General features: G+C 46.6%; 2 protein-coding genes across 4 annotated transcripts in view; both read left to right on the forward strand.

The window, feature by feature from the left end:
* Window positions 1-19,635, forward strand: part of LOC119441564 (neuropeptide-like protein 31) — a 59,444-nt gene extending 39,809 nt beyond the window's left edge. Inside the window, exons 1-2 of one of the 3 annotated variants that reach the window (XM_049661404.1) lie at window positions 17,780-17,861; window positions 19,273-19,635. In XM_049661404.1, the coding sequence (XP_049517361.1) occupies window positions 17,850-17,861; window positions 19,273-19,596 (336 nt within the window). In that variant the 5' untranslated portion in view covers window positions 17,780-17,849 and the 3' untranslated portion in view covers window positions 19,597-19,635. Of the gene's footprint in view, window positions 1-17,779; window positions 17,862-19,272 lie in introns of those variants that run through there. The other 2 variants (XM_049661402.1, XM_049661403.1) reach the window with 2 other exon arrangements.
* Window positions 1,270-7,473, forward strand: LOC119441565 (shematrin-like protein 2). Its single transcript, XM_037706174.2, has 2 exons — window positions 1,270-1,455; window positions 7,186-7,473. Exons 1-2 carry the CDS (start codon window positions 1,444-1,446, stop codon window positions 7,423-7,425), a joined length of 252 nt encoding a protein of 83 aa, XP_037562102.1. The 5' UTR covers window positions 1,270-1,443; the 3' UTR covers window positions 7,426-7,473.
* Window positions 19,636-25,953: the final 6,318 nt, after the last annotated feature.

Genomic DNA, 25,953 nt, shown 5'->3' on the forward strand with positions numbered 1-25,953 from the left:
ATATTGACCCCGCGAAACCCGTAGGGAGTGTCTACCTTCCAGAAGGGTTGGGATTCAAAGAAGATGGAAGGATTAACGGATTAGCAGTCGAGATAAGTAAGAGACAAATACGGTATTGGTGAAATAAAAAAAAGGAAGAGAATGATAGAACCGGAGTCATTGCAAGTACAGGTAACGGTATAATATAATGATAGATGTTTTAAATACGAAAGTAAAGATCGAGATCAGTAAGGCGAAAGGCTAGCTAGCGATAGATGTAGTAAAATGTGATTATATCAAGACGACTAGGGTACTATTTGTCCCAACCCCGTTTCAAAGGGTGTGCCAATAAACATCATTATCATCATCATCATCATTACGAGGGCGTTTGCAGCGCGCACTGACCACCGTACATAAATGGCGCGTGCTTCAGAGAATAGAAAAAAATGAACCGTAGGTTAGCTCTACGCATGCCAAAGTCTGTGTTTCTATATTTTGTTTTTCGCTCGCTACCTACCCGGAAACGTTCAGAGGGGATTACTGCTGACGCTTTCCGCTGTAGGTCGTGATAACGAGCTTGTTCCATGTTATTCATATGAGATTACGCCGGGTCAGATTTAAATAGTGAGACGGTGAAACCGTAAACAGGACAAGCGCATAGCATAGCACAGGAAAGATGCCGACAGGAAACGCGACACTCTAGCCACCAACGCCAGTGCATTTCAGACGTCTAGCCTAGAAAGACCCGAAATGCTTTCCGAAAAGTAGGGTCTTAGAACGAGTTCTCTAAAGACCGCCACGCCTTCCCCGTATATATATATTTTTTTTTCCTTTACACGCAAGCGAACGCGAGTGCGGAGATTGACCGTGATCCGGCGAAAGCGGTGCGGAGCGGCTTGCCCGAACGTTCGTCACGGGCCAGCGCCGCCGCGACAGCGGCTCAACGGCCAGCGTAGCCTGAAGGCCAGTCGGCGCAGCCAATATGGCTCGGGGGGGTGCAGCTGCGTTCGGCTTTTCAGGGCGGCGTGGCGCTAGAGTCCGTTCTCGTCAAAAGCGTGACGATTGATGCGACAAGAGTGAGAAGGCGAAAGACGCTTGTCGTGATACTCCCCTTCTAAGCCCCCTTTTTTGGCGGGTGACGCGTAAGCAAAGCGCGAGAACTATCTTCTATCTCAGTACTCTCGTGACGATCACCTGGCGCCGCGTCTCTTTTTAAGAACTCTTCGCTTTCTGAGGACCGCCCACAGAATATAAGATGGCCGGCCAACACCGGAGCGGCAAATATGTTTCCGGGTATATTGCTTGGAGGGAGAGCGGCGCGCTAAGTATGGGAGCCGGTATATAGGCAAAGGCTATAGCTCACTTGCCATCGCCTTTGAAGACGCCACCTGATCCTCGCTCGCACCGAACACTGCGCTCTCGGATAACACACGTCGGCCGCGCTCCTGCTTCTCGGGCGGAAACATGAAGACCGTGGTAAGGCTTAACTATAAAGGGGCTCTGTTTGCGAAACTACGCGAGTGATTCGAAGGGTGTAGTTAATTCCAAGAGTGTAGGATGACCTTTGTGACGTCATCGAAAACAGCATTTTCCTCAACGTTATGTCTGGCTTCTGAAATTTACGCTTTTTTTTCTTTTCTGCTTATAAAAACATAAAATGCTAACACGGTCGCTTCAGTCAGGCTTTGGAGAGGCTCTCTGCAAAGCACGGCGACGTCTACGAAATTTTGGGCTAGTACCGCGGTGCCATCTCGGTCGCACAGATCTCTCAAAACATGCCCATGGCCTCGCGGGGCCCTGTCGATCATTCTGGTCTTGCGAAATCTCGCTGGACAGTAGACTTCAGCGAATTCGCTGTTAACGTTTGGCCACTCATCTGCACTGACAATCATATCCTCGCACGCCTGAGGCAGTATTGCACGGCCGAATTTACGGAATCTAGAGAGGTACTGCTACGTTGTACCCTTGCTAAAAACAAAAAAAAATTTAAAATGAAGTTATGAGGTTTTACTGGCCAAAATCCCAATCTGATTATGAGGCACGCCGTAGTTGAGGCACTCCGGTTTAATTTAGACCACCTGGGGTTCTTTAACGTGCACCTAAATCTAAGTACACGGGTGTTTTCTGCATTTCGCCCCCATCGAAATACGGCCGCCATGGCTGCTATAAAACAACGTGACAGTGTTCACCATTGTCAGTGTGGGGATGCCACTTGGAATGCAAATGCCGTTCTTCTTGGTGTCAGACAAAATATTTTGAAACTAAAGGGGAAAAAATGCAACCCTAAAGTTAAGCAGTTTTGTTGCTTTTGCGCCTTTTTATCAGGGCGCTATCAATATTCGCGGATACACGTATAGTAGAACAAATCCGAGGACGTCACTGCACGCTTGTTCTGACGCTGGACAGCAGAAGTTAAATCAACGTAGCGACAGGAGTAGCACATAGGGCAGAATGCGATCAGAGTACAGCGGTGTGTAAGCGTAACAAATTAACGATTGCAATTTGCAGAGCCATTTCTGGGCACTCGCAGTGGCGTCATCCGGTAACGCTAATTTCTACCGGGTCATTTGGGAATGCAACCGAGTTCCATGTCTGCTGTATTTCCCTAATAATGAACACCGTCGCGTTGAAGCGTCGTTATACAGGCGACGGTAAATCGCGATTGACAGGTATGCGGTACTGTTCTCGCGTTTGTTTGTAGGACAAGAAGAAATATTTCTCGACTTTTATCCTTGCTAGTCACACCTCAACATTCGTTCGCGTTGTACAGTAACCAATATAACTGCTAATTATAACTTGCGCCATAATTTTGACGTGAAACGTCTTTAAAATCGGCCAAGGGGGTCACTTGCTATATATACAGGGCGTTTCAGCGAACAATTTCAAAAATGTTTAAAGCTTGCCTGTGGCAGATAGCACAATTCTAGTTCATGAGCTGGTCTACTCGAAGAGGCGCACATTACCTTCACAAAAATTGAAATGCATAATCGATGAATTAACAAAACTTCACTAATGAAGTTTTTAACTGATTACCTTATGGCCTATATTGCAATTTACAAATTCTAGTGGTGGAGTTCACAAGGCGGATCCACTTGGAACGAATTCTCAGGATGACACCATTTTCGCTATATTCGTTCCCGAACTTTGCGGAGAAAAGCATTGGCGTTCCAGTTAATTTCTTAACAAAACATCGTTCTATGCAGTGAAGCACAAAAGTAACTGGAACGCCAATGCATTTGTCCCCAAAGTTCGGGAATTATTATCACGAAACTGGTGTCATCATAAGAATCCGTTCCAAGTGGATTCGCCTTGCGAACCCCACGGCTATAATTTGTAAATTGCAATGGGCCATAAGGTAATCAGTTAGAAACTTAATTAGGGAAGTTGTGTTAATTAGTCGATTATGCATTTCAATTTTTTGTGAAGGTAATGTACACCTCTTCGAGTAGACCAGCTCATGAACTAGAATTGTGCTGCCTGCCGCAGGCAGCCTTTACAAATTTTTGAAAGTGCTCGCTGTAAACACCCGGTACATATAAGCGCATGTAACGAAGACATGGTATCCTATTGTCGCTTATATCATTACAACCGAACTACCCACGCCTCTTACTTTGATATCGTTGTGTAGAGGAAAAAGTTGTCGCAGTTTCACCTGAAAGGCGAAGCATCAATTGCGATAGCAAATTTGTAGAGAGCTATACGGAGTAATGATAGTAGCTTTATCAGCTGTATAAACTTGGACATGCAGCAGCACCGGCAGCACGCAGAACTGTTGTCGACGCTGTCGCCGTTTTGCCCGCGTTCGCACCGAACGCGCGCGGCGTTGGTGAGTGTTTCCGGAGCCTCTGATTTAAATAGGCACTTGGTGCTGCAGCTAAATGTCGCCCCCCCCCCTCCCCCACGGCCTCTCGCGCGTCGGAAGAAGGCGCGTTTGCTCTACATTGTAAAGGAGGAAAGAGACGTACGCCTACTTCTGCAGCCCTTAAGAGAGCACGGCACAGAACGCGCGTTTGATCTCCGCCGTGCGTTCACTCCCCGTGAAAGCGCGCGTCCCTCGCGCCCTTTCACTCGCACATACAGCGTTCGGCGGCGCGCGGCGACGATTTCATCTCCATTGACGTCATACGGAACCTCACGGCGACGGCGACGGCGACGACGACGGCGACGCCGACGGCAGAAATCTGCTTTGGAGTGTCCATATAATTGCTATCGCAATAAAAAGCCATTGCTCGATCATGCATGTGTCGTGTGCACAGATGACGCCGCTGCCGCGCCACGCATGACGCAATCGACGCTAAATTCAGTCTTTCGCTCGGAGTTCAGCTAGGAATACACAGCAGTGTGTTCGTTCATCCGAGGGGAAGTGCTCGCGTTTGAGAGAGCTCACTGAGCCATAGTAGGTATAATCCCTCAAACTCAAGCCTGAGATCATCAGGCGTTATAAGGCCTACAATTGTGTAATTTCTTTGCAAAGAATTCACGCTTTCTCGGTTATTGCGCCTCCGAGTTCGACACATATAGGGTCCACAATTAGCGTGTAGAGTCCGGCAGCTACACAAAAGGATGCCAATTTGAGCTCATCGCCTTTGACTACGGCGGGCCCCCGTACCCCCACTATAGCCGTATCTTAAGTTAAGCACGTAAGCTTTCTAATGCGTAAATAAATGTCCTGCGCTTTATTTTGGTATCATTGTGTAGAAGAAAGAAGCCATTACGCGGTCGCACATGTGCCGCGTGCGCAGATGGCGCCGTTGTCACGCCACGCATGACGTCATCGGAGCTAAATCTAGCCTGATGCACGGCGTTCAGAGAGGCACGGCTTGGCAATACATTTGTCGATCCGAGCACAAGTGTTCGCGTTTGAGAGAGCTCACTATGGCATAGTAGGTATATTTCGTTGAACTCAAACCGGTGCTCATCAGGAGTTATACTGAATTTGTTGCAGAAATTTGTTGTTGTTGTCGAGAAATTGTTGCGATTGCTCGGTTAGCCCCCGTGTTCGACATATCGCGTAGATGACGGAGAAATAAGCATTTGGGTAAATTAATGGCGTGAAGAGACCCCATCAGCAAAATAAGGGGGATACCCAACCCCTTCGACCGTGGTGGAACGTGTCCGTCTCCATAAGGAGCGCATGCGCAGGAACCCCAGCCACCTACGTGTGAGGCGGGCTCGAGCGGCGCCACCAGTAGGGTGGTCATTTCTGTACTCTAGTACCCAAACCCCCGCTGCAAAACAAACGGGCCCACCACGAATAGGGAGTGAGCACAATTAAAAATTTGACCGGAAGACCGCCCCACCAGCTTCAGCACACGTTAAGCATGTAAGCTTTCCAATGCATGAATAAATGTAACTTGCGTATTTGATTACGTCAATTCTGAGCCATAGTACCCATACATCCTAAACAACACGCACATGCAAGACGTTTCACGTACCCTACTGCGGCTGCGTCCCTAATACAGCCTACGCTTTTTCTTTTTTATATCATTCGTTACGCGGCCACTGTATAGCTTCTTCTTGAGCTTCTTTCTTAACCTGCTAGTTTCAACCCGATATGTTAGTATTGGTAGCATGCACTCATTGTATTTTTTTTATTCAAGGGCATCGGCAAGCTGCCAGTCATGGTTTGCGAATGCCATATGTGCTCAAACACATTTCCATTATTTCACGCTTACATTTTCGGGACAGAGATTTTATTTTCGTACAATCACGCGTCATGGAGCGAAGTGTAGTTGCTGCATCTGTTCATGAGAGTAGAATTGGTACTCATATGCAATTGTCGTGCGCAGAATGGATGGATTTGTCAGCGCGATCATTTTCGCTTACACCACAGTGTGCCGACAGCCACTGATAAAATACACGCTGTGTCTGTTCTGATGATCAATGATGTAAATGCAGTGTTGTACGGAACGGCGTTACTGGAACTAGTTCCTTTTGGGAGGTAAGGAGGAACGCCACCGTTCCATTAATGGTTGGTGCAACTGTAACGGTAACTCGTTAGGTTTACGAAGGAACGGCAGAGAGAACGGCGTTCCTTCTGTAAACGCTCCACGGCACTTAACAGACAGACGCACGCACGTACGCAACGCATTATGCAGGGTGGATGGACGACCGCGCGTGAGGCACAAAGAACTAACGCTTGCCTGCCACGTGACTATGGTGCATTTTCTTTCGTGAGCTCTCCATTATACTTTTGTTATGAGTAGGCTTAAAAATTCTCATGCGACGCTCCCTCCTGTAGTTTCTTTCCTCCATGCCGGCCTGTCGGACACTAACATTGAGATGTAACTCTTGCCGAGTTCCAGCAAGGCTTTTTACTCAATTGCGAATATCTATTCTGGACATTTCTATTTCCACTCATACTGCAATATTGTAATCAGCATTCATTAAACGCCTATGTATTGTTCCTTTTAATGCGGTTTCTTGTGCAAGAAATTTAATTATATTGGTGCATGTGAGTAACTTTCTATTTGCAGATCTGAAGCGCAGTATCCTGACTGCGCATTTGAAGGCCGAAGTGGAAAGTGCCATATGTATCGCACTTGTAATAGACGAGCACCAAAGTTGCAGTTAGACATGTCTGGAGTATGTCCGGTGCTCCCTGAAAAAATTCGTCTATGAGCGCTTCTTTGGATTTTTTCTATCTCCAGATAATCTGCCGCCGGCGATGTTCAAATTCGTATAATCTACGTAGTTCGATGTGAGCTTTAAATTGCTCACTTTATTTCGCCGCAGGATTATCCGACAATATATTCTCAAAAAATCAAAAAATCAAATGTAACGTTAATGTAACGACACGTTCCAATGTTCGAAGTGTAACTGGAACGCATTCCTTTCGAATTAAAGTAGCTTGTAACGCTAACTCGTTCCAAGATTGGGAAGGAACGAGGAACGAGCTTTCGTTCCTGTTTTAGAGTAACGTGTACACTGTGTAAATGTGGGCTGATTTCCGACTCGCTAATAATTTTTATCTCTTCCAATCTGTTTAAATCACTTTATCCTTTCTCACCATGCTGGTTAGCAAACCGCACTTTTTTTCTGGTTAACCTCACTACGTTTTTCTCTCTCTCTCTCTCTTGAGCTCTCAGCCTAAAGTGACCCTTCTGTCACTTCAAGAACGTAGCAGCGTTTAGTATATTCCTTGCTCGCCATTTTAAAATATGGCGTGCGGTAATCTTGGCGCTTATTTTATTTGTTTATTTTCAGCTGTCCCTGATGAGTTTCTGCTTAGCGGCTGCTGTCCTGCTGGCTGACTACGGCCGCGGATACGGCTTAGGAGTATATAATGGCTATGGAGGATACGGCGGCTACGGAGGTTACGGCGCAAATGGCCTCTACGGCGCATACGATTTGGCTGGGGGCTTAGGTGGGGTTGGCATCGGGGTTGGCGGCTACGGGGTGGGCGGCTACGGTGTCGGAGGCTTAGGTGCACTCGACTACTACTGACGGATCAGCTGCGCTATATTAAACGGACTGGCAATGTGCTCAAGCCACTCTTCGTGGATATTTTTGTCTGTCTCTGTTCTTCTTTTTATTTTTATTTTATGAAGCGAACACTTGGACGGGTGTTCCTGTCGTGTACCTCTTATCACTGAGATAGTAGAACGTTGTAAAATACCCGACGACACTCATGTGAGTGGTGGAAGCAACTTGAGGTGGTATAAGGCGTGTGTACATGGTAGCACTGCAATATTGCTTTCCTGGAATGCCACAAACGCAGGCAGGCTAACCCAGGTTGGCACAGTGCCAAGAACGCTGTTGCTTGCCGATGCCGAATGTGTTGGGGACATTTCGCGCGACTAGCGCTGGACGCGTCGGCGCCTACGAGCGACAGCGTTCCTGGCGCGCCACGAACGCAGGCAGGCTAACCAAGGTTGGCACAGTGCCAAGAGCGCTGTTGCTTGCCGACACCGAACGCGTTGGAGGCTAGCCAAACAATATCAATCGGTCAGATTCGCTGTGTCTTGGGATTTGCGCGGACAAGTGCAACATTTCGCTTTTTTTCGCGTGGCTCAGCGCGCCGTGGAGAGAGGAGAGGCGGGGTCGGGAAGGGAGTGAGCTGGCGAGGAGGAGACCGCGTGCGCCTACGACGCGCCGCCCTCCTCCTCCCTCCTGGTTTCCATTGCTATGGCGCGGCAGTTTCTTGATAACCTTAAATTACGACTTGCTTAAACAGCTTTGCTGTTAAAAGAGCATCATAAAAGGTTCACTACGAAAAGGTGATATAACAAGATGCATACAAGTACTGCTTCCGCTATCCTGAGTATCTTTCAAAATAGAAATTACATGGTAGCGCTGCAATCTTGCAGCGCTACCATGTTATTTCTATTTTGAAAGATACTCAGGATAGCGGAAGCGTATTCGTTCAGGCGGATAGCGGAATATATGCCGTGAGGCACATGCATAAGTCTCTTCTACCAGAGAGGGTCTTTTTTTCATTCCCTCCAAGCGGACAACAGCCCCGTCGGTTCAGCTCCGTCGCGTTTTCCTCCCAAGCCACCTCACGCCGTTTATCCTGAACTTGTTTCTACACCCAAATCGTTCTTTCTGCACGCAGCTAAAAAAATTATTGACGCCTTTCTTACTGTTTTAGTTTTTATTATTTATTACAGTTAGCACGAGTTAAGTCGTAGGCTTGGTTTGAGCGGTGAAATAAATGTTACGCTTAAGTGTCAAATGACCCATCGAGCGAAATGCAGAAGGAAGGAAGGAAAATAAGAGGTGAAAGGCAGAGAGGTTAACCAGGTGAAGTGTCCGGTTGGCTACTCTGCACAGGGGGATGGGGTAAGGGCAGAAAAGATTAGAAAACAAGAGAAGATTAAAAAGAAGAAAGAAAAAACAAAAAAAAACGAAAAAAAAAACACATCAGTCCGCACAATTCTATAGTTTTTCACGAAGTCCTGTTTCTTTTAAAAAGCGTACCAGCGCTTTTAAAGCAGTTCGTTCCGACGTCGGCTGGGACCAGGGACCAAGAATTCTGGTTTCCGTAAGGGGACGGCTGTCTATCTTGTCAAACGTGGTTCTGCGGACTTTCCTTTGTAAACTAAAACGACGACAATCACACAGAAGATGTGATATCGTCTCTTTGCACCCGCAAGTGTCACAGTCTGGACTTGTGGCCACTCCGATAAGGTAGGAGTACGCGTTGGTGCAAGCTACTCCAAGTCTTAGGCCACAAATGAGAGTTACCTCCCGTCGTGGTAAGCCATGTGGAAGCCGGAGCTTCAGATTAGGATCCAGGGAACAGAGGCGCTGGTTTTTAAAGTCCGTTGAATTCCAGTGGGCTAACGTAAGCTCGCGAGCAAGCGCACGGAGCTTTCGTGCTGCGTCTGTTCTGGACATAGGGATAGCAACGCAATCGGTACTGGTATGTGAAGATCGAGCGGCTGCGTCCGCTTGCTGGTTTCCAAAGATACTACAGTGACTTGGCAGCCATTGAAAGATGATGTCATGTCCTTTGTCAACTGCCTGATGGTAAATTTCGCGTGTGTCCGCGACAAGTCGTTCGTGGGGTCCACGGCGTAGTGCAGAGAACAAACTCTGGAGGGCGGCCTTGAAATCGCAGAAGATACACCATTTCTGGGGCGGTTCCTGGTCGATAAATTTCATTGCTGCACACAGAGCTGTAAGTTCCACAGCCGTCGTCGATGTCACGTGCGATGTCCGGAATTTTATTACAGTAGCTTGTGCAGGGACAAATGCAGCTCCACTAACGTGAAACCTGGGGAGGTGCGAAGCATGCAGTGATACACCGCTAATGGGCACACACTGCCCTAAGCAATGGTTCATAAGCGCGTAAACGCGGCCTCCCCATTAAGCCGACCGAAGAGAAGTGAAATTCTACGCTGGCATGATGAGCGGCAACGCAACCAGCTGTGGAAGACGACGACGAAAGGGGGCGCAGTGGCACGAGCGCGTGCCGAGCGCGAGCACGAGCCGCCTGCTTACCGTGACGACGATGACAGGAGACGCCGACAACCCGAGCGCATAAGGTGCTTCGCGAGCTCGCGCTTTACCGTGACGACTACGACAGGAGACGCGGACAGCCCGAGCGCATAAGGTGCTTCGCACCTAAAACTAGTAGAACATTCCCACCCACTCTGGCCTGACAACTGATCACTTTGTCTTCGAAGCCTCGACTGGGGCCGGCCACCATAATTGCGCCACGTGTTCCGCCACTTTAAACTCGAATACATCATAAAGTGCCTCACCGTGGAGCTCCTAACGCGTAATAAGGAAATAAAAAGATCAATCGACAATATGTGACAGTTTGTAAGCAGTCTTCCCCCACGTCACTGGTCTGAACCAAGATGACCGCCTTTCAGCACCGTTCAAGCTCAGACAAGTGTTTTGACCACGGCTATGTCAGCTGGTATACGCCCCAGGTAAACGGAAATTGTATCACGAGCGCCAATTTTCCCCCTGGTGCTTGGTAGGCCATGCTTCTGAGAAAAAAATGAAGCCTGCCGTTATGGCAACGGTTTTGCTGCTGCACGAGGTGGAGACGGCGATCCCGCTTATCTGGAATGCACTCGACGAGTGTGCGATTTTCTCGGCAGACGCAAGAGGAAACTAGCACGAGTTCCGTTTGCTGCTACAGTCTGCATTATTCTAACGGCTGTCATTTTCAGACTTTTCTTTTTGCTATGACAATTTTCTTTTGCGTGTGTGGTTGATGTATTGAATAAATGCCAGCAGCACATCTGTGTTTGCTAAAATTTTACCCTATTCCGTTATGATACGTGAGCCATCATGCCATAGCGCGTGGCTACTGCGTTTTGGCAGGAGAATAACAGGCAGTGAAATGTGCTTTATTTTGCAATTTTATTAGCAATTTTTTTACAGCAAGAGATACAATACACAAAACAGTATTGCAGACCTGAGTATCTAGCATCTACAGTACAAGCTGCACATTCAATAGGCGCATATACATAAAGCTTCTTAGAATTTCTGAATAGCAAAAGTCATGTTTTTTTTTACTTCGCATCAGATTATCCTACCAACGCAAATCGTTTGTCGCGGCAGTTATCTGTGGTTGCTCAGGCAGAAAAAAAAATCATTATGTGAGACCGGGTGTAAGATTGAAGGCAGCACATTTCGCATACCCAAACACAGACGAGGTGGAGTTGTCCGTGCTGGAGCTGAGGCCTGGAAAAACATGGAAGAATAAGTTTTATGCTTACACACAACGCAATTGCAGGAACAAATTACAGCACTCTTTCCGCAAAGCAGTGCTTTCAATTCATGTACCTAAATTCTTACTATATTTTGTCATGGGATTTATGATGCTAAAAATATGGCACTAAAATTTAACAATCCAAATGCTTATTTACTGCTACTATATTGAAGTAACAGGTTTGGTAACTGCTGCTTTCTCAACAGCTGTCTGAAAACACTGATCAGTTTCTTACAGCTAAAGTATATTGATCACTGATTTTCTTATTCACATGTCAATAAGGCTCTGACTGATTAGCTTGTTCAACCTTTTTGTATACTCCTTGTCTTCCTAGTTCTGCAGAATGTCTATCACTGGAAGACGATCTTCCAAAAGTTGTAATCCACTGGTCAACGGCCTATGAGCATTTTCTACTATAGAAGAATTTGTTTCGCACAGGGGGAGCAATACTTTGCGGAAACACCGGAGCGCGTGGCTCACTAAGCGCCGACGTAAGCACCTTCGTACGCATTGCGCGCCAGCGCGACTTGATCCGAAGGTAAATTCGTTCGTTCTAAGCAAAATCTGCTCGTTTGCTTTGTTCTCAGTTAACAACCACGAACATCTGCGATGTGCGATGTTCGATGTTTGTATCACCTGGGGTTCTTTAACGTGCACCTAAATCTAAGCGTTTGTTTTTGGTTATCGCACTACCAGCAAGAGCATTTCAGGAATGGCCGCATAGCCAGCTCGAGTCTCGCGCACTATAGCGATGGCAGATGTGTGTTATTCGATGAAGAATAACAGACAAGCAGGCGATTTCTTTTTTTTTTTTTCGCGACACATTTCGCTGCGCAACGTAAAATGCACCTGGTGCCTTCGCAGACAACGCGAAGAAAACAGCGCTTGCAGTGCTTTCTGCACTAGCGCAGCGCTCCTTCAATTGGTTTCCGCACCTTGTGAAGCTCTAGGTGACTTGCAATGTCTAAGCAAGAACAGGCAAGCGCAATGTTCTCTAACTTAACCCCTTCGTCCGTGCATCAAGCATTCAAGGATCGTCAGAAAAGATAAGTTATCAGTTTTTTATTCGATAAAGTGGGCAGCAGTCACCGAGATATAACGAAACGCCATTTCCGTCAGCGGGTCTGCTAGCACTCACTCGTCTCAAGAGCTGCTTCAATGTATTTACATACCACAGAGAAATATACCGCGTACGGAATACCCTTCCTTTCGTCTTACAGCCGTTTCTATAAAGTTAGCGGCTATTTGCTACATAACAACGGCATAAAAAGCGTGCTTACCTTTCATTCTCTTGGAAGCGAAAAAAAGTGGCCTTGATGTCCCTTGCCGTGTTGGCCCACCACATAGCCACGCAGAACGTATTGTGTCCTTTCTTATGTTTTTCGTACATCGCTGGAGCCGCTGGCCGACACAGAAACAGAATGTTGCAGCGCACAGTAGAAGGCAAAGGCGTGCACGTGTGCAGAGGTCAAAAGAGCGGCAGGAGCAGACGAACGGAATGGCAGCCGAAATGATAAGAGCGAAAGCGCCGCACGTTAGCGCAACAAGTGAAGCGACTAAATAGAGATATAGCATGCGTAAAAAGAAAATAGCCAAGAACACATTTGATTTCTACACATAATTTCGTCACTTTATTGCTCTGTAGGTTGAAAAGATAGAGCCACGTATGCAAAATTTACTAATTTTCCTTTGGCTACCAGTGTCATGGTGACGCTTTATTGCCAATACCGAAACTAGCCCCACTGTCCACCACTTGTTTTGACTGCTTGGACGGCGTAGGGAGGGAGCAGAGGTCAGCAGGAATGACGTCACCAGCCCGCTTGTTGACATCTTACTTACAATTCCAGACAGACGTCCGTCATCTGGGGCGGTATTCTGTAAGAGTCCAATTAGTGGACTGTCCATTTCGGCTGTCGCTGATTGGCTGCTGCTTCACGTACAGGAAGGTGCCAGCCAGTCTCCTTCCTGCACGTGAAGCAGCAGCAAATCAGCGACAGCCGAAATTGACAGTCCACTAATTGGACTCTTACAGAATACCGCCCCTGGTTAGGTCAACGGAGTAAGGTGGAGGAGCGCAGTTGCAGGTTTTCCGAAGATCGACTAAGATGTAAGCATAAGTTTCAACGCTTCTTAATAAGCTGAAAGATGATTCGCGTCATATTTCAACATTGGGTTGGACGTGCGCGTTTGTTTTTTATTTATTAAATTATGGAGTTTTACGTGCCAAAACCACCATCTGATTATCAGGCACGCCGTAGTGGGGGACTCCGGAAATTTGTACCACCTGGGGTTCTTTAACGTGCACCTAAATCTAAGCGTTTGTTTTTGGTTATCGCACTACCAGCAAGAGCATTTCAGGAATGGCCGCATAGCCAGCTCGAGTCTCGCGCACTAGCGATGGCAGAGGAGAACCTCTCGTTGCAATGGCCCCGGCGGCGATGAGGAGCCATCGCGGTCACGGAGGACGATAGGTCATTGATGGAGCCATGACAGGGCTTGTAGCTGCTGACGTGAACCATCTCGCATCCACAGAGGCGGTAGTCGGAAACAGGTGTCACCGGCTCTACGATGTAACTGACAAGCGTCGTGCATCGGAAGACCCGGTAAAAGTTCGTATTATCCCGCGACAAGATTAAAAAAAAAACAGATCTGGAGACTGAGGCCAAATTCAGAGCCACATGGGCGAGCCAACTGCGAACGCCTCAACAGTCTTATCGAATATTCACGTCGATCTTTGCCTGGCGCCGCAGAAGCAGAGGATCGTGCAAGTGGGCGTCCTTCAGCGCGCTGAGCGAGTTCCGAGGCAGGTTGTACTTTGAGACATCCGGCGAAACGGAGACTGGTGTCAAAAGTGCAAGGCGTTCTCGCGTTTGTACAGCAGAAATAGGAAATAAGAAGGAGTGCGTGTAGATAATTCGGCAGAGTGTGTGGTTAAATCACGTCAGGATTTTGGCTCAGGGATGACAACTATTAGTGGTACGGCGAACAACGGGGCACTCGGTTAGCAGTTCTTGACCTCAGATTGAAAGTTGCCCTCGGTGACTAAGCACCCCTCTTTCCGTTACCAGTCAGGTACCCAGCGTGTTACTGCAGATGACTGCGAGGTGAAGCCACTACAAGCACCCAAATTCATATCCATAGTGTAACTAGTAAAAGTAACGTGGTGGTGACTGTGGTGTGTGGAGTGCGCGACACGGTGCGGTGGCTAACACGTAGACTAACACAGGGACTAATACGTAGACAATATAAAAAACTGCAATCATATTGAGAAAGTGGAGGGAGGCAAAATTAATGTTCTATTTCTTATAAGAGAGCAACACCTAAAACAATTCAGAAGCAAAAAAAGAGAGAAAAGGAAAAAAAGAAATAGAACGCGTCATCATGAGCACTTCCGCAGTCTCAGTTTCTTATTTTCCTTTCCCGTACTCTTCCACAAAGGCCAGTGCTTCCGCCTGTTGCCTGAAAGAAGGCTACGACCCCCTCCCTCGTTTGCCTTCACGTGGACAATGCGTGGAATCCCACCCTTGGCGTACTGGCACGGCCATCACGGTGGCTTTCAGAACCCAATACCTTGCTATTTCATTGCACCAAACCAGTGGCACTTGCAACACTGGTAGAGCCACCCCAGCTCACCACGTGCTACGAACGGGCTCTAGCCTATCCGCACTGAGAAACATATGCCTTGCTGATCTACAGAGATCAGTCGTTACAAGAAACGACTGTATCCTTCAAAAGAGAAAACACCGGAGAACCACCTAAGACAGTTTGCTGTTATGCCAGCTGAGGGAGTATAACAACCTACCTAATCCAGGCACCCGACCGGAAGTACTACAAGGCTTGTCGTTTATATATTAAAGATCTTTCTCTCCCCACCTCTCTCGTATATTAAGATGAAGTTCAGAGATCCTCATGTTGCGAAAGCATATTTCAATGAACTCTTTATCCTGCATACTTTTGTGTTTCGTGTGAGTTCTTCAGACTGTTGAAATAAGGGCCACGACTTTGGTAATTATGCCATTTATTAATGTTATTCGTTTTCCCGCTTTTCGCGCTTCGTCAGTGGTTAGAGCGACGACCCGCCTACATTGTGAACAGGATGAGCGGCCCGTGAACGGCATGATTAGCATATTGGCAAGAGTGGCAAAGAATCGAGTGGTAGGCATCGCTACAAAAATCGCGGCCGTGGTATGCTACAAAAGAAAGCAGAAAGTTTTAGCTGACCGTTTATGGTCTGCTCCACTGAAACCGGAGTTTTCCAACAATCTGTATACAGCAGTTCAGCGAACACACTGAAGTGTGCACGCGCATAACGGTCATGCTGGCAGCGGAAGGCAGAACGCTCCCACCGTGCCGCGACACAGCCGATTGAGCCGAGGGTGACAGGGGCGTCCACTTGCCTTCCTTGTCGATTTGTCACCAGGCTGACAGCGCGTAGCAATTAAGCGTTTCAGGAAGACACGCTTATAAACAATGTGAAATCAACGCATTTGTCGGCAGTCTTAGCGCGTGAAATTCGGCGGAGCGTGCCGTAAGCGACGCTCTGCTAAAACGGGCTGATAACTTACAGAGATGCGCCTTCTTAACAATATTCATGCGCACCACGAAAGAACGAGCGCCCACCCTGTCACTTTGTGCGTGTGTTTGTGTTCGTGTGCATACATGCGTGTGTATGGGAATGTATAAGTATCTTTAAACTAAATAGCGCAACAGATGGGACAACGCACGCAGCAAACGAACACACACAGCGCATGCATAAGCGTGTGTGTGTGTGTGTGTGTGTGTGTGTGCGTGTGCGTGTGCGTGTGTGTGTGTGTGTGTGTGTGTGTGTGTGTGTGTGTGTGTGTGTGTGTGTGTGTGTGTGTGTGTGTGTGTGTGTGTGTGTGTGTGTGTGTGTGTGTGTGTGTGTGTGCGCGCGCGTATGTTTTACTTATACGTGCGTGTGTACATATGTCTGGGGTCATTTGCGTTTCTGTGAATGCGTGCGCATGTATTTGCCTGTGTATGTGTGCTTACATGTGTGTGTTTGTGTATGCGTCTATATGCGAGCTTGTGTGTACAAGTGTTCATGATGTGCGTGTGTGCGCGTGCGTGCGTGTTAATGTTTATGTATGTGTACGTCTGTGTTGTGTATATGAGTGAGCATGTGCGCATGTCTGTGCGTGGGTGTCTATGTGTGCACGGCTGTATATTACGTGGCTTTTTACTGTATGCCTATCTCAATGCCTGTGTATGTGTGTTTCTCTGAGTGTGTGTGTATGCTTTCCAGCATGTCTGTATGCATGTGTGTGCTTCTGTAAGTATGTGTGCATGTGCTTGCCTACGTGTGTAAGTCTCCGTATGTGTGCGTCCGTGAGCCGTGTACATGTGTGTCTGTGTGACTGTGCTAGCATGTGTGTGTCTGTGTAAATAATTGTGCTGGTATGTCTGTGTACGTTCGTCTGCGGTTGTGTGTAAGTGTGTGTACGTGTATACCGTGCAGCTTACGCGCGTGCATGCGCGTTGTTTTATGCCTGATCTCCCTTCCCACCGCCTCCAGCTCTCCTAAAATCTGTCCATGTAAGAGTAACGAGCGTGCATACTGAATAACGTTCACGTACGTTATTACAATAGGTTCATTATCTACTGCACAGAGGAACTTCCTTTGAAAAACTGGCGTAAGCAGCAGCTGGTGCTTTGAGGCACCCTGCAAGCGGTACCCAGGGCACAATTTCCACAGTCGCCAAGGGACGGCCAAACTGACAGAAGCGAAATCGCAGTATCTCAATAGAACTTCACTGAACCGATCAACCAATTTCAGGGAAAACAAGCAGCCCATACGCCGTCGACATATTCACCCGGCAGCTTTGTTCGAAGTGCCTACCAACGTCGCCCAACAACAAACTGCGCACCAGCGTAAACGCACGCTACCCACCTTGAAAAAACTGCAGTGTTTTATTCTTTTATGCTGCCAGTTTCACAGTCCCGAGCGATATAGTTGATTGAAAATCGGTGGCATGTGGGCGCGCATGGCGCGCGCCGAGCAATCGAGGGTGTCCAGAATTTGAGAACAATGAGGGTGCGGCTTGCGCGGCTGCGAATTCTGTAACGGGCCATCGACCACGGCGCTCAGCTGTGCGGTGCGCCCGACACCGATATCCTGAGAGGCCCGGCAGAACTGGAGAGGGGAACAAGGTTAACGCAACTCGTTCGGTTCCCGGCGTTCGGTCCGAAATGTGAGAGGGCCGCGTTGTAACAAATGCCTTTCTGTATGCTTCCAAGCAACTGCACAATTACGACGGTCAGTTTTGTGCTGAAGGGGACGGATACCATATCATTTCTTCTGCTTTCGAAATTGTTGTTTTTAGTTGGTCGGCGTGCGAATGCCGTCTGCTAGGTAGAGAAATAGGACGGAAGACCAAAATGGAAAAGAAAAGAAATATATTGACAAGGTAACAAAATGCTTCCGCACATTTCCACAGTCTAACCGCAAAAGTGCGGTTATATCCCTCTCTCTCTTTTTCTGAGGTTCTGTGAGAGGTTATGACGTAAGCTGCCGCATTTTGAGAGGAAAGGGTACTCGAGGCGTAGTGTGGGGGACTGGCATATATATATGGGCGCTAACGGTCCATGAGAATACACCGGCTTATCTTTGCCTGCAGTGCAAAGAACGCTCTCGGATAACACGCACCATCCGCCAGCTATACAAGGGAGAAACATGAAGGCCCTGGTAAGATCAAACCCATAGAATCGCTCGTAGAGAGTATAGCGCACTCGATACGCGCGTGTCGAAATTAGTGTTTACAAGAATGTGACCTCTATAGCGGCAAATTTGGTTCTCTTTGAAATCAAAGGGCTTCGACACTGAAACTCATCACTGCATTTCTAAACTCGGATGCTTAATTTTAAGAATCCCAAATCAACGTTTATGAAGCTAGCAAACCACACATTAGGTGTTTATGTAATCATTGATCTGGTGCCGCCAGAATCACTTGACTTCTCGAAGAACAGGGGCGAGACAAAACATGTGCCTGCAGGTTTTGGACAGTACTGGAACGAAGCAGTCGCTCTTTGTTTTAATCAACTTGCAACCTTACCGCGTTCATGTGCATGGAAAGTAAAAAAAAAATAAAAATAAAACACGATCACGGCTCCAAGAAGTAAGTCTCATCATCCCGACTGCATGCATCTCATGTGAGACATCAGCACGCGAACACTCCACTGGGGTGTTGTAGTTAAAGCAATTTGTAACGCACCCCGAAGCGCATCAATCAGTACACTGATGGTTCAGAAACCTCGTCTGAATGTTAATGATCGTGCTCCATTTCGAACGCGTTTCACTGTGGCTGATGATACGTGCACGCATCACCGCCGTTGTAGTGAATGAAGCGGTTTATGGATTGTAACTCGATGCGGTGGGAACGCCGAGAAAGCCGCTAGAAAAAATCCTGATTCTGTTACGAATGTCATGCTTAGCTGACCACCAAGCTGATCAAAGACTTTAGGCATTTACATCCCGATGGCGTTTAGTTTGTACTTCCGCTACTGAAATTTTTTAGCATTCATCAGCACCGTAAGCAGAACCCTCGCTTCTTTAATTTTATTTACTAAGGACGCTACATACCACCTAAAACAGCGACGTGCTTGAGTAGATTAAAAACCGTACGAAGTTATCTTTATTTTTTGACAAAGCAGCAGCTTGAAGAACGTGTTTCGCGGTACTTTTCGGTACTGCCTCCACCTTCCTTGGTACTTGTGTCCATCTCCCTATTCTTATTTCTGTTCTTGCTTTTCTAGCGTATATTCGGTTGTCGCACTCGTATCACTGTGGTCCGCTATGCCTTTGGTGAATTTTATGTGTAGCTTTCGATTATTCGCGTCCCTGCTGAGTTTACCACCGAACTGATCACAAATGCTTACCTGTTCTCTCTCGCTCTCTTGTGTACTATTGCAGACATTTGCTGTTGTTTGGTTTTTGGTGTTGCTGTATCCCAAACAGACGTAAAACCTGATTTCAGAGTTTTTCATCATGGGAAAGGTTGTGATTGAGGAGGAATTTGCGGCGTTAGGCGCCGACACTCCCAGTACAACCAAACAAATGTGCAGATCCAAAATCAAGTGAACGTATGGCACCTTTTCAGCTGTCTCTTCTGACCCTGTGCGTTGCATTTGCTGTCGCCATGGCTGGCTACCACGGAGGTTATGGAGGTTACGGTGGTTACGGAGGCTACGGCGGTGGTTACGGAGGATATGGCGGCTACGGAGGATACGGTGGCTACGGAGGATACGGCGGATACGGCCACGGTGGCTATGGAGGATACGGAGGTTACGGTGGATACGGCGGATACGGCGGCTACGGCGGGTACGGCCACGGGGGCTATGGAGGATACGGCCACGGCGGCTACGGTCACGGATACGGATACAAAGTCATCAGCTACGGACACGGCCACGGCTACCACGGCTAAAATGTGCCTGCTTGTAGAAATAAATTGTACAGTAGAAAACTTAACGGGTGCAAGTCATCACTTCTTGAAACGTCCCGCTACGCATTGCGAGAGCATTGCGCGAGCGAACAACTTCCTCGTCCTGCAACATTCTAGCTAAACGGCGCAGAGTTGGGTTTCCTATAAAAGACAAAGATTGTGCGGACATTTAAAACAAGACTACAAAGAGTAATGTTACAGCGAAGGTGTTTGTTAGCTGCCGAAGTTTCTCGCAGCCCTGCTAAGCGTTCGATAAAAGGCTCTTTGCTTATAAGCGTCAACCACCTAAAGCCAACAGTCAACAACAAGGAAATCACTGGCGGAATTACTTGTTTATTCAACTGAAACGTAGAAATTATAAATGAATGAAGATGAACGTGGACAAAAAGAAAGCTGGTCGCAGGTGGGATACGAACCCACATCGTCAAATTACGCGTGTGATGCTCTTACCGATTGAGCTACCACGGTGCCCGTTTTTCCGTCCACTTTCCTGGGTAATATTTACGTGTACTAGAGTTAACCGTGAGAGCGTTAGCCAGCGCCACTACTTACGGCCCTGTAGAACGTCCTTTCTGCCGCAAGGCGTAACACGTGGTACGTTAACTTCGGAGAGCACAACTGGCCAATAACACTCGTATGATGCCTGAAGGAGTCAAAGCTGTCGGAGACGCGACCCTAGCTATGTAACGAACGAGAATGAAAAGGAACAGAGGGGCCCCGTTTTCGCAAGTCACAACCACAGACATTCAATATACAATGACAACCGACGCAAAACAGGTTTGTAAAAAACTACTGACCAAAACCACCGTGCTCAAGCGAGCAACGAGATTCCGCAAGTCACAAAGACATTGTCACAGTCTGTTGGAAATAAAACCGGCCCCCTCTGTTCCTTTTCTTCTCGTTCTTTGCTTAGAAGCATATATACGTTGGCATACTCACTCACGCGTATACACTCACTCACTCACACTCAATTCAAAGGCGTGAGTGTGAGTGAGTAACGAAAGGTGTGAGTATGACCGTGAGTGAGTACCTGTGAACGTGAGTAGGCATGAGTGTGAATGAGTGCATGTTGGTGCGAGTGGGTACGAACGGGAAAGAGTGCCGGTGAGTGTGAGTGGTGTGTATGAAAGTGAGTGAGTGCGAAGCCTGAAAAAAAGTAATGATGAATGAGTATGAGTGAGTACTCACTTATACTGTCGGCCTATGCTTGGAAGTATTACCGAACTGTTTGATATATTTCGAACCTTGCTTAATGGTGGTCTTCTAACGCTTTCACAAGCTTTTTATTATGCTTTCTCAATATCTAATAAGCATTTCATACTTACCTTTACTTTTGTGACCCCCATAGCTAGTTTTACGGTCGCTTCTTTTAGTAAAGTATAAGCAGGCTCGACGGGCGACTTTGTAATAAGGCTTAACATGATACTTAGTAACGCGAAAACTCGAAATAAAAGGTAACAGTGAGAGGCGAGAGGATAGGAAAGACGAGAGTTTGCCACCGCTCTCGTGAAAGCAATCGGCGTGCTTCCGTCTTTTTTCCCCTCCACAACATGTTTTAGCATATAGCATGACCTGTTTCTGTCTCCTCCTTTCTGAAGAACAGGCAGGCGTTGTGCCCTTCCGGTGGCAGTTTCCAGCCTGCTCCTCTCTCTCATTTTCTTACAAATGCATATATGTGTTCAAATCAAATAATAATAATAGTAATAATAATATTAATCCTTATGGCCGCTTAGCTTACCTGTGAGGTCACGGTTGTGTAGTAAACCAATAAGGGACACTAAACGTCCCTGTCTTCTCCCTCGTAATCGCTTATTTTGAAGGAACAATTCCTCCAAGCTCCAATTATTTACAGTTTATTACGCACACTTAATTCTACCCGTGGTAGCCGAGCACGGGACCATGGCCCATGTGTCCTGGCATTTGTCCCATGAAGCCGGGTGCTTGGCCCATGTGCCTCATACCGGAGGCGCCGTAGCACGGGTGGTATCCGCAGTTTCCTCCGTAGTCTCCGTAATAGTCGTAGTAGTCACCGTAGCCTCCGTAAGCTCCGTGCGCCCCGTGTAGGCCATGCATGAGTCCCTGATGCATGTATGCGTCCGTCACCGCGTTAGTGAGCAGGTATAGAACAGCGAGAAAGAGCTGAAACGACACCGCCAAGCCAGGATTGTTCAACATTTCTAGGTTACTGTAACGGCTGTTGTCCTGCGAACGGCCCGGTATATTGCTGTTGTCGTGTAGCTATGTCTGCGCAAACGTACATAAACAATTTGGAAAAGGGTTGCTCCAAAGTAAGAAGTCTGACAAAAGATCTACACACACGCCCCTAGGCCAAAAACCATATATTTGACAACACAGGAAATACACGGTGAGGTTTATAGGTTGTGCATTTTTAGGCCTTGAGAAGCAAAAATGCGAAAATATTTCGCTGCCTAATAACTGAACTATTGACAATGGAACTAATGCTGCATTACGTCCTGGAGTAAGCTTTGGTTCTTACTCTATGCAAAAAAAAAAAAAAAAAACAAGACATCAGTGTTGTAAGGAAATAAAACTTCGCTCCACGTGTTGAAATGAAAACGAAAAAGAAATGAAATTTCGCACGACGGAGTGCTTCATGCAAAGCGCTATAAAAAGTTAACTGTTAGGAACCGCCGGCGCATAAATTGAAGTAGACGCGATATGCAAAAAAAATTAAGTTTTTGTCAGGTGCAATGTTACACACAATGTGAAATTGAGGTCCGGTCACTAGGGTCAAACGACAGATATTACGAAATTTAATGCAATAAGTTTCGTTGTAAACATGGCTTATTTTTGGATAAACAATAGCTTCGTTCGCGACGCTTTCGCCAAAAGCAATGATTTATTCTGCAATATAGGGGTTTTTCTTTTTGACCCTTAACTTTGTTTAAATTGTATGTACTAGAGAATGGAATTCTGCCTTTTGAGCAGGGTTTCACGAACAAACGAGCATATGCTACACGGCAAATCACTGATCAATAAAGGAGGAGCGGCAGTTCAATGGTTATTCTCCATTTGTATAACGCGCGTGCATGGGAGTGTTAGCCAGCGCCACCACTAGCGCTGTGGTAGTAGTTGCAGTATTAAAAACATAAATACCCCATAAAGTGGATGGGAACACGGCGCCGCGGTAGCTCAATGGTAAGAGCATTGCACGCGTAATACGAAGACGTGGGATCGTTCCCCACCTGCGGCAAGTTGATTAATCATCCACTTTAATTTCCAGTACTTTATCAGTTCTTTAATTCACTTTGTAAGAACAAGCAATTTCGCCTATGTTGTTCTTTGTATCATTATTTGTAGGCTTCTTGTGATATATATATATATATATATATATATATATATATATATATATATGGTGTTTTTTAGTTGAACTAACTTTCTTTAATGTTGCCTGCGGCAAATCCAGTGCTTACAAGTCGTCTCGTGTAAGCCCCATGACTCACCCGCAACCTGCTATTCGCGCAGCGACCATTGGCCCTTGGGCCGTCCGCGATGTCTTCAACGCACATCACCATCTATGGGACTTGACTTTGGTGTTTCGGCGCTTCACTGCACACAGTGCTCACTCTTCCTCTTTTCCTGTTTCTATTCATCCTTTCCCTTACGCCCAGAGTTGGGTAGCAAACCGAACGCTCTCTGGTTGACCTCCCTGCCTTGCCTCTCTTTGCTATATCTCTCTAACTAAATTACTCGAAGAGGAGGCCCATTACTTCTACGATAAATCGAAATGCTTAACTGAAAAGTGAACATAATTACACTAATTTCGTTTTTAAGTGATTACTTTACGGCATATATTTCCATCTACGCATTGTAGCTAGTGAGTTTGCAAGCCATAACGCCTTGGAACGAATCTAGAGATGGCACCAGTTTCGAGACTTGCGACAAAAAATTCACCGTTGTTCTACTTACATTTTTTAAAGAAAACGCTGTTGTACGCATTGAAGCGAAAAGTAACTCGAATGCATTTCGTCGGACGCATTGAGAATGAATATACTAAAACTAGTGTGTCCTGAGAATTCGTCCCAAGTGAATATGCCTTGCGAACTCACAGGGTACAATTCGTAGGTTGAAATATATGCCGCACAGTAATTATTATTATGTCGCACGCACAGGCAGCACTCAGAAGTGCTTTAAGAACCGCGCGCTAGCTCATACCCAACTCATACCCAATGGCATATTTTGCCTCCCCAATTTTGACTGAGTATCACACTTGGGTGACTGAGTGAAGTAAATATCACACTTGGTATTTACCTTCTCGGTAAATACGCCTATGGCGCTCTATCATCCAATGGGCTTGCATGGTCCAGAATTACGAGAATGTATTTCGCCTTCCAAGCGAAGGCATTGAGAAAGGGCATGTTCTGTAATTTCGCCACTACCGCAAACATTGCGGCAGCTGCCGTCAACCGTTTACAATCAATTACATGGTGAAACCAATGAGAACTCGCGAGTGCTGCGCACGGTGATCGGCGACCCGGTCAGCTTCCGTCGCAAGGGCCTCGCCGTGTAGGAGCCGCGGCTGTACAGGCCGGAAGAGGGCAAGCAATGGTTTGTAAGATTACACTTTCGAAGACATCACCTTCTTGAAGCCGTAAGCCTCCAATGCAAAACGTGGCGTATCTTTGTGGCCCATTAAGATGTACTACTCCAACTTCCCTCTTCAAATGCATATGAAATACAGAGATGTCTGATGCGTTTAAAGAAAAAAGGTCCATAGCCTACGTATTGTCCCCAGAACTTCGTGCTTTCAAATAGCTTTCTTTTATTAAGTTGACGAAAATTGCGAGACATCCGCATAACGCTAACACCAATGTAATCATTTCGTCAAAAACAGAGGCCTAATTCACAAAGCTTCTCATTTGTAAGTAATATTTGCCATTGGCAAGCAGCTTCCGTAAGTCCAGTGTCAGCATTGGCTAGCGTAAGAGCTTTTTGTGAATACGGGTCCAGAGTTTATTTACTCACTGTGCGATGGAGCATTAAAGGCGAACATCAAAAAGGGAGGTACCAGCGAATACACAAGGATGCGCACACAAGGAAAAGGCGTTAGACACGGACGGACGCTGGTCCGTGTCTAACGTCCGTATGCGGTCCGTAGCGTCCGTCCGTATGCGGTCTGTATGCGGTCATCATGTACCAAGTGGCCCAAGAGCTTGTGCTAAACCATTAAAGGCAACAGAGAGATTTTATGTATCCAAGGTGTGCTAAGCTACACTGGTACTGTGTGAATTTAACGTTTACACTTAGCTGACACATCACATGAATATGGCATGTAAGACTAAGATCTTATGCGGTCTTCAAACAATTCGGCTGTATCGGCAGCACGTTACTGCACAGTCACGTCAACAAATAAAATCATGAGATTTTACGTGCAAAAGCAACACACTGGCTATCAGAGACACCGCAAGTGCATGGGTGGGGATGGCTCCGGACTGGGCTTCTTTAATGAGCACCTAGTGCAGTACACGAGCGTTCTTGCACTTAGCTCCCATCGGAATGCGGCCAGTACTGCTGGGAATCGAACCAGCGACCTCATTGCTCACGCACTGTGGGATCTATAGAGTTATAGTTCTTTTCTGGAAAATCTTGAATTTTTTTGTTAACCCCTATATATTTTTCCAGGCCTAACGGAGTATTTTATGACCACTAGGCAATGGAAATTCACGTAACTTTTTTAATGCCACATAACGGAGCGATCGAAATAGTCACCTTGCAACTCCCTTGTTATCGTAATACATAGTGAGACTAAGGCCATCCTAAAAGCCAATGTTTTCTTTTTGTCCCAGTCCGTCTATTGTTTCATACAGTCCTTCAGACTTTTGGAAGACCATGCATAGCAGTGCAAAAATCCTAATTTTACCTCGGCTAATTTTACTTTTATAGAGCCACAACTTTAAAGAGTCCAGAGCATTCAACAGTTTTCGTGTTAAGTGACCAGGAGTGAAGTTAGCATTATTCACTTTGTGGATTTTGTAAGCTGCCCAGGAAAGGGTGGATGTGATATAAGTTCCCAAGTACTTGTAGAGTTCATATGCTTTAATGGAAGGTTGTTTAAATAGCACACGTTGGCTGTGTTGGGCTTTCTAGATATACGCATTATTTTACATGTATTGATGTAAATTTCACTAGCCAAAGACGGCACCAATTAGAAATAATATTTAAGTCAGATTAAAGGCGCTTAGTACGAAAATCACTAATAATTTCATAAAACATAACACAATCATCAGCAAATAGGCTAATGTTAAAATATAGTTGTGAGGGAAGGTAGTTACTTTATATTGAGAACAAGAGAACGAGAACCCTTTGGGCACATCAGAA

This window comes from Dermacentor silvarum, chromosome 2 (assembly GCF_013339745.2).
Source record: "Dermacentor silvarum isolate Dsil-2018 chromosome 2, BIME_Dsil_1.4, whole genome shotgun sequence".
Lineage (NCBI taxonomy): Eukaryota > Metazoa > Arthropoda > Arachnida > Ixodida > Ixodidae > Dermacentor > Dermacentor silvarum.